We start from the raw sequence: 15,764 nt of genomic DNA, 5'->3' as shown, positions 1-15,764 counted from the left end.
ATCTTTAATTGAATAGTTCTACATTTCATTGAAAATAAAAGTACACAATTTATCTAACTAAAATATAACTACATAAACCCTTAATAAAAATTAATCATATAATTCCTCAATTTTTATCTTCATAAAATTATTTATATTTCTTAAAAATTATATTTTCTACATATAAAGATGAATACAAAATAATTATTGTTAAAATGAGTTGAAAATTTTGAGTAATTAAGTTATCAAAATCAATATATTTTAGAACATACCAAAAATTTAGCAGAAAGAATCTGCTTTTCACCTTCAAGCTTTTCCATACAAAACTATTATTACAGTGGCTTTTGAGTCTTACTTAGATTCAGTTTTGGTGGCATTAATTAATTTATTTACGTTTTATTTTGTTAATCGGAGGGTTAAGCTTTGACAACACCACTCTTTTATGATCATGTGCACCCAAAAAGTTAAATTAAATGATGTTAATGATTTCATCGTACTTTTATTGAAATGCTAAATAACCCACATATATACATTATATTAAATCACAGATTTCAACACTATTATTAAGAATAAATAGTACAAATTCTTTTTAAGCAACTTGTTTTACATAAAAAACAATATTAAAAGTTATGTAAATCTAAAAAGTATTAATTGTGAATTTTTTATTTACATTACAATAAAATCATCAAATAAAAATCAATATTTAGATATCAAAATAATTAATTGTAATAGTAAATAAATTAGAGACCATTTTAAAAATTAAAAAGAAATAGTTTTTAAATTAATTTTTATTATTATGAAAAAGTTTTTAAATTGATATTTAATTAGCTATCAATGTTTTAACTACCAATTATTTAGATTTTAAATTTGGTAGAAAAAATCTTAATTACTAATTAAATACCAATTTAAAAAATATTTAATAATAATAGAAGTTAATTTAGAAATCGAAAATTAATTTAGTCTCTAAAATAGTCTCTAATTTAGTTATAAAAGCAACTAATTATTTTTTGTCTCTAAAATTAGTTTATATTTCATGATTTACTAGTAAATCAAATGAAACTCGTAGTTGCCAAGTTTTTTTTAGGTGACATTCTATTGTTTAAAATTATAAAAATTAATGTATATTATGAAATAACTACATGTAATTGATGTACAATTATTTTAAAATTTGGTGAATTAAGATATTGATTATATATATGCCAATATAAGATGAAGCATTTCTATTTAGTTTTAGCAAACAAGATACAGTATTGTAAAATTCTAGGAAACCCACTTTCAACAAGTTCCAACCATATAGATATTTCTGTATTTTCATATAACTCAGACTTTCTTGTAAAAAGTAAACCATTAAAAGAAAATTATATATTAAATTAAAAATTAAATAATAAATCATAATTTTAAATGTTCTTCCTTCTTTTAATAAAGAAATTGATCTCATAAGTAAAATGTTAAAACTATAAAACTATTACGATCCTCTGGAGTCAATCAAAAGAAACAATTTATACGTGAAAAACTAAAAAAAAAATGTTCCAACAAAAGATATAAAAAAAAGTATTTATATTATAATTGTAATATAAGTAAAAAACATATACCGTATCTTCACAATAAATTAATCTCTACATTCGCACTACCTATTGAAAGAACAAGTTAAAAAAAGGAGCAAAAGTATGATTACAAGAAAAAATGAAGATCTTATTACTGTTACAAATATTAAAAACAAACATGATATTTGAGGTTAAAATGATTATTTTAATTTAACTAATTTTCATTTGTTTGAATTAAGGATCGTGATAGCTCGAAAATAAAAACAATATTATGTGTTGTTTCTATTTGGGTACAACAAAAAGATCTAAATTAACCAATAACTTTTACAAAATTGGATTAAAATCTTAACAGAACAAGAACCTCCAAATTACTATACAATAGCAAATTAGAGATTCTATTCAAAATTAACACACATGGAGAGTGAAAACATACAAAGTGGATCCTAAAAGAATAAAAAACACATCTAAACCTAGAATGAAATCAACATATCCATAGTTTTTAAAATACCAAAAATACTCTTTATTTTATTAATATTTTTTATCAATATAAGTAAAAACTCATAATTATAGAATTCGTAAGGTATTTCTAGATAAAAATATCATTTGAATTCTATAAACAAAATGTGTTTCTTTAAAAACATACGTTATGGATTATAAAATCTTCAAAGTATTTCTAAACTTTCCGATTCTATAATCCATAATGTATTTTTTTTTATAAATATTTTAGATTATAAAATCCAAAAGATATTTTGGAATCTGAAAATACTTACTATCTAAGATGTGTAAATTAAAAAATATATATTCATTTTAGATTATAGAATTCGAAAAAAAATTTATGGGGAAATACATTATAGATTATAATCATACATTTAATATTAGAATCTGTAATGCATATTTTTTAAGAAAAAAAATTGCATAATCTAAAAATATTTGCAGATCCATAAACATTTTTCTGATTCTACAATTTGAGATGTGTAAATAAAAAAAATAGTGGAATTCAAAAAATATTTCTAACATGGGGTGTGAGGAGAAGCTATGGAGGTAGAGGAAGAAACTACCCACAGAAAAAAAGAGTTAAAAATGAGTCCTTCTGATTAAAAAAATGTTGGACTAAAAGTGAAGTAACATTGCACTGCATAGGAAATGAAGGACTGTTGCAGTGAGAGTGAAGAACTGCAATGTACTATGTGAGAGATCAAGAGATAGGTCACATTGAGCTATGCAACTCCTTCCGAATCCTCACATTGGGATGATTTTTTTTTAATTAAATAAGTTTAAACAAACTCACCCCTGAGTAAAGAAGACTAATAACTCAGATGAGATATTTAATATTTATTATTATTTTTTGTCATATTTATTATATATAATTATTTATTTACTGCTTCCTCCATAGATAAACTATATAGACTAATAGAAACAGATTAAACTCAAAGCCATTTAGATTGAATTTAAAATTTAAATAAAACTATCAAATGATTTTTTCTCTACAGAATTCATCCAAACATCTCTATGTAGGATCCTTTGCTCCTAGGGTTGACTTCTGAGATGATAAAATGATATTTGATCTGCAGAAACCATACTACGCCAGCACCTTTGTTATCACTTTTGGCATTCTGTGACAATAATAGCTATGAAAAAAAAAACTAAATAAGAAAACAGAAGTAGAGAATATAAAGCTTAGATTCCACATGAAGCAATTTAGATTCCACCCAACAAAAATATAAAGCTTAGTTGCGCCTAACTCACCTATAACTTTGAGTTTGTTCAACTTGTGTCCCCCTTACTTTAAAAGAGTCATCACCAATGTATCCCCACACACGTACTTTTACCCCATATGTTTAGAAAAGTTCTGCAAACTCTACCAAACTTTCCCATAATTTGCAGTTTGTTCACCTTACCTAACCTTTAATTTGGGAAATTTTCACTAAATCCACAAGGTATCACTAGTAGAGAAAATAATCAAAATTTCAAATGATATTAAGTAGCTAGGCAGCATGAAATGGAGAAGAGTTAAAACAACCTAGTTTTAACAGAAAAATGAGTTGAAAATCAATGTAGCCATCTGGGACCAATAGTTTCAATTTTTAAGAGATAATGCCAAAAAAATTCTTCTAAGTCAATTCCTCCGAATTGAAAAATTGATTACCATAAGCAAAGTGTTGTTGTTCTTATGCTACACTTAGCTCAACTTCGCAAAAAAAATGGCAATCACAGAAGGACAGGGGCTATATGCTGCTATACATAGAAAATTTGACCAACGTTTAAGAGACTCTCATGAGGAACATTGAAGATCACACTATTTTCCCTGCATATCTTCCTAAGAAATGCATATATATAATCAACAGCTATTTTCTTGTAGAACCTTGATTCCCTCCTTGCCCTCACAACTGTGTTTCCTAGAATGTGAACCACCCCAGCATCCCTGCAGCTATTCAAAAATTCAAGTTCGTCTACTTCTGTCTGGCTGCTTGTTTGACCAGAAGACCTGACAGTAATATTCATGTGATGTGGTGATCTAACTGGTACTATTGAATCTATTGAGGACATTGTTAAATCCATATTGGAAGAAACTGTACTTCCATTGTTATGCATAAGGCCATCTCTTGGATGCTCTATTTGCTGTCCATATAAACTGTATTCATCTGAATCTGAACATCCTTCCATCATAGACTCCAGTCGAACGAATGTGAACAGATTCTCGAAGAGTTTTCTCTCAAAATCATCATCTTTCTTATGCAGGTCTTTATAGCCATACCGTGCCACACATCGAAAGATGTGGAAATTCTTAGGTCCAATTCTCTTGACAAGGAACCTCTCTTCTTCCGGGACTGTGTAGACAGGAAGGTACTTCACACATACAAAAACAACAACGGAATGAATGGCTGGTAGGTTGGTAATGAAATGAGAAAAAATGTGGGGCACTCCACTTGCAAGTTCTGTGTAGACCAATCCAATTCCGGGAACGCGAACAAGTCCTAAACTTGGGCCAAGACCCAGAATCCATGCCATTGAGACCTTACTATGCATTTCAAACTCATAGCGTTTCACAGTACCGTAATGCCAAACAGACATAATAATCAGAAATGCTCCAGCAATTGCAAGTGGAACCCACCCACCCTGATCAACTTTGAAGAGGACTGAGGAGAAGTATGTGCATTCCACAATCAATGATAAACTAGTGAAGATGAGGACGAGAATCCAGTGGCAACGCCACACTAGTATCATGATTAAAATCATAAGGAATGTAGTAACTAGCATGACTATCACAACTGCAGTACCTGTTACAAAAACAATAAATATACAATTGAGTTCCTACAATTTCGAAGTTTAACTAGCATACTGGAAGAAAGGCTGTAATGACATTGTAAAACAGAAGCATTAAACATGTCCAAGAGCATTACAAAGTTTCCTAAACCGTGTTGTTTTGAAACACAAAAGTGCAAAAGGTAGGGAAAGAACGTTATAGGGCTATTTTGAAAAATTTACTCAAACATTTGAAAATATTTGGTTGTTTATACTCTCTTGACATTGAAATAAGGCTACCACCATCCCGATAAACACCTTTTAATTTTAATCTTACACATTCATGGTTAGATCTTATGGTGAAGATTTAGTTCCCATATTCATATACCTCTTGCTCTTCTTTCTCTCTATATGTGTGTGTAATTATTTTAAGTTAATGGAGATTGAGAAATTTTGCTACATGTTTGTTATTTTTATCCGTTCTGATGAAAAAACGGAAGGGGGACTGTTCTGTTATTTAGCTTGGAAAAGGATATTGAACGCCACATTTAAGAAAGATGAAATGTGAGTAACAAGTCAAGGGATTGATCACTACAGGTTACCTGATCAAATCAAATTTGATCCATAAAGTTCTCACAAAGAGAAAACTCAATTTTCTTCAAATAAAATTCATATAGCTCCCTCATTATATTACAAGTACATCCTTTTATAGGTTAAATTAGGTAAAACCCTCTAAATTCCACATTAATTCCCAGTAAGTAATCTTTAATATTCACTAGTAATTAACTCCCACTAGTGTTACCTTTAATTCCCACTATATGCACCTTATACTATTTCCCTCATGAGAGACGTGAATAATTCACCTTATATTTTTTTTATCTTCCCTCCAAGGATATTCATCCTCAAGTGTATAGTTGGACTGGTTCAAGTACTAGTATGTATCCTAATCCATGCATATACAATACAAACTACACACAGACAATGCGTGATATTGAATTCAATTTATAATTCTCCATCTCTAGTGATGCCCTCCAACATGGTATGAGATCTTGATCTAACACCATGTGGAAGACCTAGATTTCTACTTTGATAATCCCTTTACTGCAAAACAAACTTGAAAAACTGAGTTGAATATCCCGTTCATATCAATTGGCTCTATTTCTTGATAGCTGTTAGTAATTTGTATGATCCAAACAGTAGCCCGTATAGGGAGCACACATCAAGCTTGTTTCTGTGATGGTTTTGGCCATACAAAGTGGAAATCGTCTTAAGAAAGGTGTTACAAAGATCCTGCGGTAAGGGAGTTTATAAACAGGATAACCAGTGGGTTTGACCTTATCTTAGTATAGGCTAGGTTTGTCAGTGTATGTACTACACTTGTAAACACCCTAATACTTGCATGTACAAGGAGGCCAATGAAGTTTGTTAGTCAATCCCATTTCACAGTTCTCTCTCTTACGATTGTTTCTCTAACATAATGTTTGTTGTGCATTTTAACATTTGCAAACAAATATAAAGGGTGGTCCAGTGCACAAGGCTCTCACCTAGTATGTGGAGGGTAAATGTACGCAGCCTTAACCCCCCACAAAGCAGGATTGTTTCCAGGACTTGAACCTGTGAGCTCCAGGTCACAATGCAGCAACCTTTCTGTTGCTCCAAGGCCCACCCTCATTATCCATCTTGCATATTTAAATGTAATTCATATAGGACCAAAAACAACAAGATATTCAAATGGGAAGCACGTAGCATAAGCAGTATGCTAGCGTTTGTGTATGAATATACATAAACTTGTCGGACAAGATCAATATGTCTAAATGGGATGTACAAACTGCATAAAGGTTGTACGATATAATCTTAAGGTTAAGGAGTAGTGCTCATTAGTTGATGCAAGCTACTAAATGAAATTACTTACTAATACTTCACCAAATAAAAAGAAAACTGAGAACTTATAAAAAAAAGAAGAAAAAATGAAATTGATTTCTCTATAAGCTAAAATTAGTTTATGTATAATGGCTTATTAAACAAACTTTTCCATAAGGACTTCTATGAGAAAAAAGATGAAAAAATGAGACAAGCTCCTCTGTATGTTAAAATTAACTTCTGCATAATGTAATTCATAGAAGCTTTCTAATATAATTTCTCTAAACTTTTATTTTTTACTTGTGCATGAGTTAATTTTAACTTGTGGAGAAGTTCATTTCACTTTTTCTTCTTATTTTCTCTTGTAGAAGTCTATAGAGAAGTTTGTCCAAACAGACTCTTCTAAGCTAATTTTGTAGAAGCTTTTTCATATTAGCTTCTCCAAAAGTTAATTTTTTGACTTATGTAGAAGCTTATTTCGTTTTTCTTTTTTCTTATATTTTCTTTTTTAAGGATTAAGATCATTTTGTTTCTCAATTGTCTTCTTATCAAGACTAAAATTGAAAAATTTACATCATGTGCATGCTAAAAACAACAGCATATTCATCTTAACATGAAGCAAGGGGAAGACTTACCATATGCATTTCCAATCTGGTTTTGATTTTCAAACCCAGCGGTAACAGCAATACAAAGAACCATAAGGATCCAATTAATATCTGGAACATAAATCTGGCCAAGGAATTTCTTTGATGTATATACAACTTTTACTCTAGGGAAACATCCAAGGGCAAGAGCTTGCTTAATAATTGAAAAAGTTGCAGTTATTGTGGCCTGGCTTGCAACTATGGCTGCCAATGTTGCAACAATAAATACTGGCCAGTATATTCTATCTGCAATATTATGGATAATCAACATCTAATATATAAACAAAACAATTAATAAATGAACAAATCTGCATCATCAAACAGAAAAAGTAGACAATTCTTGTAATAGGTTTATAAAGTGTGTAATATTACTCAGTAAGGAAAACATGTCAAAATAAGAGTATTTGAACAGACTGGATGCAAGCTTTAACATAAGGAAACAGATACCATCGCAGTTCAAAATATATAAGCAAGCAATGAGAAAAGACACAAGAAAAGTTTGGTAGTGGAAATCCAACAATTATTGTGACCATTACATCTAATATTTGAATTGACCATTCTGAAGTACATTCACAGCCATTTTACAGACTAAAAAATAACTCTTAGAATTCTATAACAGTGATCTAACATTACAACTATAAAGAGTCACATAAATACTACTAAATAATCTTCTTAATACATCTTCGATAAGCATTCAATCTCCATTAAAAAATTGTAACGGCACATTATTCAACAAAAATGATAAACCTGATCAGCTAAATTCTGCATTAGAAAAGTGAGGGGATGCTCTGAGGCAAGACATTCTAGTTATCTAATATAGAAAAAGAGAAGATATTGAAAGGAACAACCAACACACAGGTTAGGCTTCAGTACTCATACACATGCACTCACTCTCTCTCACATACACACAGAACTAGCCCCTATATCTAACGTCTAACTTAACCAAAAGGGACAAAACATCATTATAACTCTCAATTATACTCAATCTAATAATTAAGGCTTAACCTTGTCCTTTTGAGATGTATATTATCTATTCCAATTCATTTCAGTTGCTAAGGACAAGTTAAATTTATTACACAGCCTGGCATATGCAAGGATGATTTCATTGTAAAGTATAGAAAGAAAATTATAATAAATTAATTAACATATATTTGAAAATAGGAGGGGGAAAAGGAGAGAAGCATCCATTAAGTTTTCAATTCTTAATGTAGCAATATACTTGATTATCAGAATATATTCCAGAAACAGGTTTTTTGGGATAATTTTCTCTCACGCCCTTATTTCATCATTGATTGATAATCAAAATATGTACACACAGAAGAGCTAGCTGTCAAGCTAGAAAATAGAAACTAAACAGAGAATAAACTCCAAAACTTTGGCCAGTAAACAGATGACTACCTAAAATACAAATAAAAAACAAATATTCTAATAGTAACATATCCACAAATACTAGCCACATAATTCTGAAATCAGTTTAATACCATGATTCTGGGAGTAACAATTCCAAAATACTACAGGAAAACCACAATTCACAGACAAAAATTTCAATAGAGTGAAAAATGACTAACCTGGAATTGAACGGTAAAAGGCATCTTGAGAATGACTCAAGTTACTCATAAGATAAGCAGCTTGCCCAGAATAGGCTAAAAGAAGACAAGGAAATACAACTAGAGTAAATGCAAGCTGTACAGCTGAGACTGGAAAATGGGCTAGGTCCGCAAAAAGAGCTTCTGTCCCTGATATAAGTCATCACAAAACAATTTGTACGGTACAAAATTATAAATAGTCACTTCATTTATTAATAATTCTGAAATATGAGAAGGAAAACAATAACAATAAAATTGAATCATACCTGTTATGCTGAGCATGATCCCACCGAGGGAAGTCCAGCCTTCTTTTCCTCCTTTTCTAAAATAGCGATATATATATACTGGAGAAAAAGCTTTTAGAACACTGCTTCCGTACTTCCAGATGTTAAATATACCTATACTTCCAATTAGGAGAAACCAAAGAAGCACAATTGGAGCAAAGAGCCAACTAACTTTATCCGTCCCATAATGTTGCATGCTGAAGAACCCAACTAATATTACCACAGCAACCAGCACTACTACACCTGTATTTCAGACAGAAAGAAACTTAAAATGAATTCAAGCAATAAACACTTGCACACATAGAAGTAGCAATTAAAAAAATGTCTTATTATAGTTGTAGGAAAGGAACATACCACTACTCATCCTAGGCTGGTTTACTTTGATGCCACCAACAGCTGATAAAACTACAACAGAAGATATGGTTATGAATCTCTTCTTGAAATAACTGGAGATTTGTTAAAGATGATACTCAAGAAAACAAAAACCTATTAGCAATAATAATATTTAGTAAGGATCCCTTTGCAAATTTTCAATACAACATAATCAAAAATAAATGGAATTTTTTCTTCAAGAAAGAATTAGAGGCTTGTTTGATTTCAGAAAAAAAAGTGTTTATTTTCCGTATCATACTACAAACATGTCACTTTATCTTCATTATGTTTATTATCTTCAAAGATTTGTATATCAAATGGTGAAAACAATATTTTCAAAGATCTGTTAGTTAACACCTAGCTTTAATTTCTCCCTTTTGTTTAATTTCTGACTCATTTGATCAAACCTTAGACTAAAATAAACTCAAACTCATCTGAACACTTCAAACGAAGAAGATATGCCAGATAAAAATTTAAAATTTATAATGATATTTAAGCTCAAAAATTCCCTCTACCAAATCCAGCCTTAAATTTACCAAAAGAGGAATGTCAACAGTGGCCGACTAATCTGCTGTACAGCATAGTATTTCAAGAAAAAAAAAAATACTACATCCTTACAGGTTTCACATGAATTGTATCCTTACAGCACAGTGTTTTCTCGGAAACTTTCTGAAGTATACATATGGTGTGAGAATCAGATAACAGATAAGTGATGAATAGAACAGAGTATTTTGCACATACCTATATACGGGGGCGAATATTAGAGAAGTTGTAATTTACATGAAAACTGAAACTAGGCATGTGACAATTAGTAATACATCTACTTGAGAAAATAAAGAAAGAGAGAACAATATATTTTGAGAGCTTGAAAAGGTCTCCCTTAGGTGCTCATATTTATATACAATAGATCTGTGATACAATGATGCGAAAGGAAAAAGTAAAAGACAAGTAATCCTAGATACAGATAGGTACTACCCAAAAAACAGCTTTTGAATAACGCTTACTTAGACTATTCTAAACATATTCTAACATATCTAATGAAAAGAAAGTCATACTCTTAAGAAGTAATGAACCAAGTACAAAGAACACAGGTTTTCTAAGTAGTGTACTAATATCATAAATTCCTTATCCCTCTCAAGATTCAGTTTTAAATACATCTTTGTTGCCTACTCTATTAGTACAAGTAGCATACAAGGTCATTTTACCAATAATTTATATTCACATCATTGTGCTTTTTTGTCAGCCTAAATAATGAATTTGTAATTACCTTCCACAGTTTGGTAAATCAGCAAGCAATTGCACACATGCATTGATAGATATCTTTGGTAAACAGTAAACAAGTTGAAATTATTGAAATATTCTTAATAAAATGGGAATAAGATCAGCTTCAGAAAGAAGGCATACCAGATATAGCTGGGGTAAGAATCCCATCTCCAATAACCATGCAGGTACCAACAAGAACAAGAATAAGAATGACACTCCTTGCAGATTCTTGTTCCTCTAACCATCTTTTCGTTTTTGAAGCAAAGGACCTTTCATGGAAGGTAGACCGACTATATGTCGTTAGCTCTTCATCAGTTCGATGCTGGTTGGGAATGGTTTTTATCTTTGCATGTCGGCAAAGCAAGGAATAAAGTGCAAATGTTCCACCTGTTCCACAAATGTCAGTTTGATAAAACTCTCATTGAAGCTCAGCAGTCTGAAGTAACATATCTATCTAATGCAACCTATATAAAAAAACTAGTGAATTTTAACTAAAATTATGAAAAGAAACTGGATAGTTTATCAATTAACAAGACACTTGCCAGTGAAAAATCAAACATCGTCATTCTTCACTAAACTGTGAATCTGATATACATATAAGGAATTTTAACTATGAATAATAAAACACAGCAGATATCCAAGGAAAGGCATAAAGCAAGGGGAAAAATTACTGGTATTAAGATATCCCTCCAATTTCAGATTGTTGTCTCACTATCATATGGGATGCAAATATTTACTACACAGAGTGTATGTTGTGGGAATCTTCTTTACAGAAAATATCATTAAAACCAGATTCAAGAAGTTACAATTTTGTACTACTAAGTATTATCTTAAACATAAAGGCCAAAAATGAACAAAACAATTCATACCTTGGCCATTGTCATTTGCTCTTAATACTACAAAAACATATTTGAGGAGTGGCACCAATGTAAGAGAGTAAATAATCAAAGAAAGAGCTCCAATTACATCCTCCTGATCTTTCACTCCATTAGGAAATGTATTGTAGAAAACATACAAGGGTGAAGTGCCCAAGTCTCCATAAACCACGCCAAGACTCTGAAATGAAAGACGCAGGAGCAAAAGTGCGGAAAATTTCTGAACAAATAAACTGTGTTAACAAGGAATTACATACCAAATCTCTTAGCTTACATAATAGCTTATTAATGAATCTGCATAACACCAGAATAACTGGATTTCAAGTCAAATTGACATTATGAACTCAAGTTGCTTTAAGTATTTGCAATTTAAATAAGGTTTCAAACTGTTGTTAAAGTTGTGGCCATAGTCACAATTCAATTGTGTTCCTTGATGTTGTGGAAAAATTGCAGATTAAAGCAGGTGATGCAGCCCCAACTACAATTGCTTTAAGTGTCTATTGAACTAGACAAATACGGTTTCAAATTCATCACAATTCTTGATGTTGTAGGAAATTGTTGACAAATGTGACTGATGCAGCTCCAATTGCAGTTGAGCGAGTTCAAAAACCTTGACTTTGCAACCAAAATTGCAGTTGCTGACCGGTTTCAAGATCTGAACCATTTCAAATATATCCTCTGCAGTGCATTCAAAAGCGGAGAATATTTCTTGATTCTAAGGAAAACACTAGTTTTTGTTAAATTTGTGTTCTAATGAAGTCCTTGACAACAGCAACTTAGAGTACAATTTAAGTAGACTGAAATTAATAATAAGAACGGACAAACAAAATTCTAGATTCCATAACTTAAAGTTCAAGAATCCTTTCAAATAGTGAGTAACATTTGATGATACCTATATTAACCTATGCGAAGGTATAGGGAGAGGGTTACTCTATGCTGCAAAGAGAATGCTTCCTAATAACCATGACCAACCAGTCACCAGGGCATAACAATACGGTTGTGTCAGGGCTGCCTCAGTGAGGATAGCTATATTAGTTAAATTTTTAATGTTGGATTGACAATTCATCGTCGCAATTATTAATTTTTATACAAGTTAAGAACTATAGTTATAATGAATTGCATTCCCCAACCCCCCCTCCCCCAAAGAGTTAACATTAATGACAAGACAAATTCAGTAAGAGAAAGAAGGTAAAACCAAGTTGCAATGAGGCATCATACTTTTTCTCTGTACATATTTTTAAGCCTTCCTGCCTCTTCATCCATAGGCTGGTCAAGCTTCTGATCCAAATCCCACATACTACCTTTGTTATTATCACTATCTTCATCAGTATCTACTCTTGAACTCATTTTCAGCTCAGTTACTTGTAGGTTTCTAAATATTCTCCTTTTTCAAGAGTCCCTCCACCCCTTAAGAAAATTAAACCGAAAAGGTTGACACAGAAACCTTCAGGCCTTAAATTTGAAGTCACTTGAAATCCATGCCAATAGCAACCACGGATCCAAACCACCCCAAAAAATCTGCAAAAGAAAGAAAAATTGAATAATTCACTGAGAGGTCCATAGCATCTATGAAAAAAAAGACGATACAAAAAATGCCAACCCAATAACGAAAATCAACACACAAATCTATACCCTTATATTGATCCAGGCTCAGACTACCAAAAACTTAATCAGAAACTAGGATAAAAAAGTATAAATTTTTTCCAAACCTACATACATATGCATGGTAGAATACAAATTAAGATTGTAAACTATCTTGAGCAGCCAAATACCCTAATAAAAAAAACTAAAATTTGGTCCATGCAACCATACCCTTTTGATGAAAAACAGGAAAACTTCTTGTTTGCAGGTGTTATCTGATCCAAGCCTCACCTGTTGTAGCATAATCTGTTATTTGGTACTGAAATTTCCAAAGTGAATTGTCTGAAAAAAGTTTCTTTTGTTCCCTCCAGGTCTTGAAAACTAAGAACCCATTTCAATTTTCAATTCTCCAGACTGATTCTTGAAAATTAAGAGATGAGCAAAGACATGCAAGGTTTTTCACGGGAAACAAAGATTGTAACAGAACACAAACAGTGTGTCCTTCCGCTGAGCTTGTATTGGCTTTATACGGTAAGTGAGCACTATTTTCTCTTGGAAGCTAGCAGACAAAAAACCTCAGAGTCACAGAGAGAGAGAGAGAAACCCAGAAGAACTAAAATATACAGGGAGAGTGAAAGTATGTAGAACTGGGAGATGAGAGAGAGAGGGAGAGACGTGGATGTGGGACCCAAAGAGTAACTTTTTTTTTTTCCATTTATTGTTATTGTATTATTATTATTATTATTTTATTTTATATTTTTATACTTTTTACCATTCGTGCTGTTATTAAATACCAAAATACTAATCAGATTTCAGGTGCACATTGAAAATAAAATAAAAAAAAGGTTCTAGAATTGGCCAAGTTGGATCAAAAGGTTTCTGAGTAATCTTTTGCGTGGATAATGTATAATTGGTCAAGAGTTTGAATAATTATTTAAGAGATTAAATTCTTTACTTCATCTTTTTTATTCATATGACTTTGATCGTCCTATGTTAATTACATACTTCAAAGAATACAGTTTTCAATCAAATGCACTACGGTGCTGCTTTTAAGAAAATTTTAATCGTTCATTTTATTTTTAAAATTACAAAGAATTGTTTTTTAACTCAAATTAAGATTATTTGTTTTACTTATGGTAGGTGGGCTTTTGAATGATGGTTTGGTGAGGTGCTTCGGTCATATTTTTCTTCTACTTTTCTTCGGAATCACAATTACACCTTACGAAAATAATTTTTATTTAAATTAAAATATTTATAATATATATAAAAAATGAGTTTAAGTTTATTTTATTTTATTCCTAATATATAATAGTGAACAATATATAGATTTAAATCTCGATTAGAATAATATATAGTAAATTAAGTTTATTTTTAATCGTTGTAACGCAACAGTATACTTTCATTGAATTTTATGAGATTTTTTATTTGCCTAAAGATTATTTTTAAGAGGAAAAAAACATATATTGCTGAAATTAATTATGGGTAATTGGACAATAATAATTTTGTAAAAGATATAAAAGTCCTTAAAGCTAGTGAATTCTAATGTTCTGCCTGCAACATAGGTCTTAATTAAAGTTTGAACTAATTATTTTGGGGAAGTGTCACAATTCTCAGAACAATTATATGACGGTTGACGGCGTCAACTACTCATCATTTATTGTAAAATAAATAAATAAAAGTATTCAAATTGTTTTGTATCACTAGTTTGCTATTATTTTTGCAAATAATTATATTAATGGTAGAAAGGAACAATCTGAGTTAATACTTTATGTGCTGTCATGCTAAATAATTTATTAATAAACAAAAACATTAACTTTTTATGTTATTTTAGTATAACTTATCTTAAAGAATTTAATTAATGTGGATACTGTATTTTAATGAATTTCCACTTTGATGTGTATTACTTTCTCGTATCCCTTTAACCTTCTTAAAGAAAGTGTATATATGGTAAAGACAAAGGATAGTGCTACAATACTATACAGGATAAACAATAAATATTTGTATATATTGAACAACAACTTTAGCTAAAAAAAAAGGAAAGAATTTTTTTTATGTTATTAATGATGTGTTTGGTTATAGTGATAATGATGTTTGGTTCTAGTAATTTGGAGGAATTAGCGTAGATGGGAGAGAGAGAGTTTTATTTTGGATCTTCCTTAATATGAAGAGATTGTACACATATTTTCCTTAAATTGATGGTATAGTTATCTCCTATGAGACATTGACCCAATGTGACTCAAATCGATTTTGAATGCAGTGTTTTAAGAAGGAAAATCGATTTTCTCTATTCTGTTTTTGAGCAAAATCGATTTTCATTCACGTTGTAATGAAATGAGAATTGATTTTGCACTTTGTTACATGTAGTGAGAATCGATTCTTTATTATGTTGTAATGAATCGAGAATCGATTTTGACCTAGGTTGTGCTGAAAGAGAGAATCATTCTCATTATTGTTGTATTCTTCACATAATCAATTTTGTGTCTTTGTTGGTAAACCAAGATTGATTCTCATGTGATTACACACAAACAAGTTG

General features: G+C 30.9%; 1 protein-coding gene across 3 annotated transcripts; it reads right to left on the bottom strand.

Annotated features, from left to right (window-relative positions):
- Window positions 1-3,629: 3,629 nt before the first annotated feature.
- Window positions 3,630-13,921, bottom strand: LOC137811710 (potassium transporter 10-like). 3 transcript variants are annotated; one of them, XM_068613541.1, is made up of 9 exons: window positions 13,463-13,921; window positions 12,869-13,168; window positions 11,645-11,870; window positions 10,917-11,162; window positions 9,495-9,545; window positions 9,123-9,383; window positions 8,839-9,006; window positions 7,262-7,516; window positions 3,630-4,801 (listed from the first exon to the last, which is right to left on the bottom strand). In XM_068613541.1, exons 2-9 carry the CDS (start codon window positions 12,995-12,997, stop codon window positions 3,759-3,761), a joined length of 2,379 nt encoding a protein of 792 aa, XP_068469642.1. In that variant the 5' UTR covers window positions 12,998-13,168; window positions 13,463-13,921; the 3' UTR covers window positions 3,630-3,758. The 3 variants fall into 3 exon arrangements, with proteins under 3 accessions (XP_068469642.1, XP_068469643.1, XP_068469644.1); XM_068613542.1 differs by having other exon boundaries at window positions 13,523-13,861; XM_068613543.1 differs by lacking the exons at window positions 10,917-11,162; window positions 11,645-11,870; window positions 12,869-13,168; window positions 13,463-13,921 and adding an exon at window positions 10,131-10,176.
- Window positions 13,922-15,764: the final 1,843 nt, after the last annotated feature.

This window comes from Phaseolus vulgaris, chromosome 2 (genome assembly GCF_000499845.2).
Source record: "Phaseolus vulgaris cultivar G19833 chromosome 2, P. vulgaris v2.0, whole genome shotgun sequence".
Classification (NCBI taxonomy): Eukaryota; Viridiplantae; Streptophyta; class Magnoliopsida; order Fabales; family Fabaceae; genus Phaseolus; species Phaseolus vulgaris.
The sequence above is the reverse complement of the archived record's forward strand: the minus strand, read 5'-3'. Positions and strand labels throughout refer to the sequence as shown.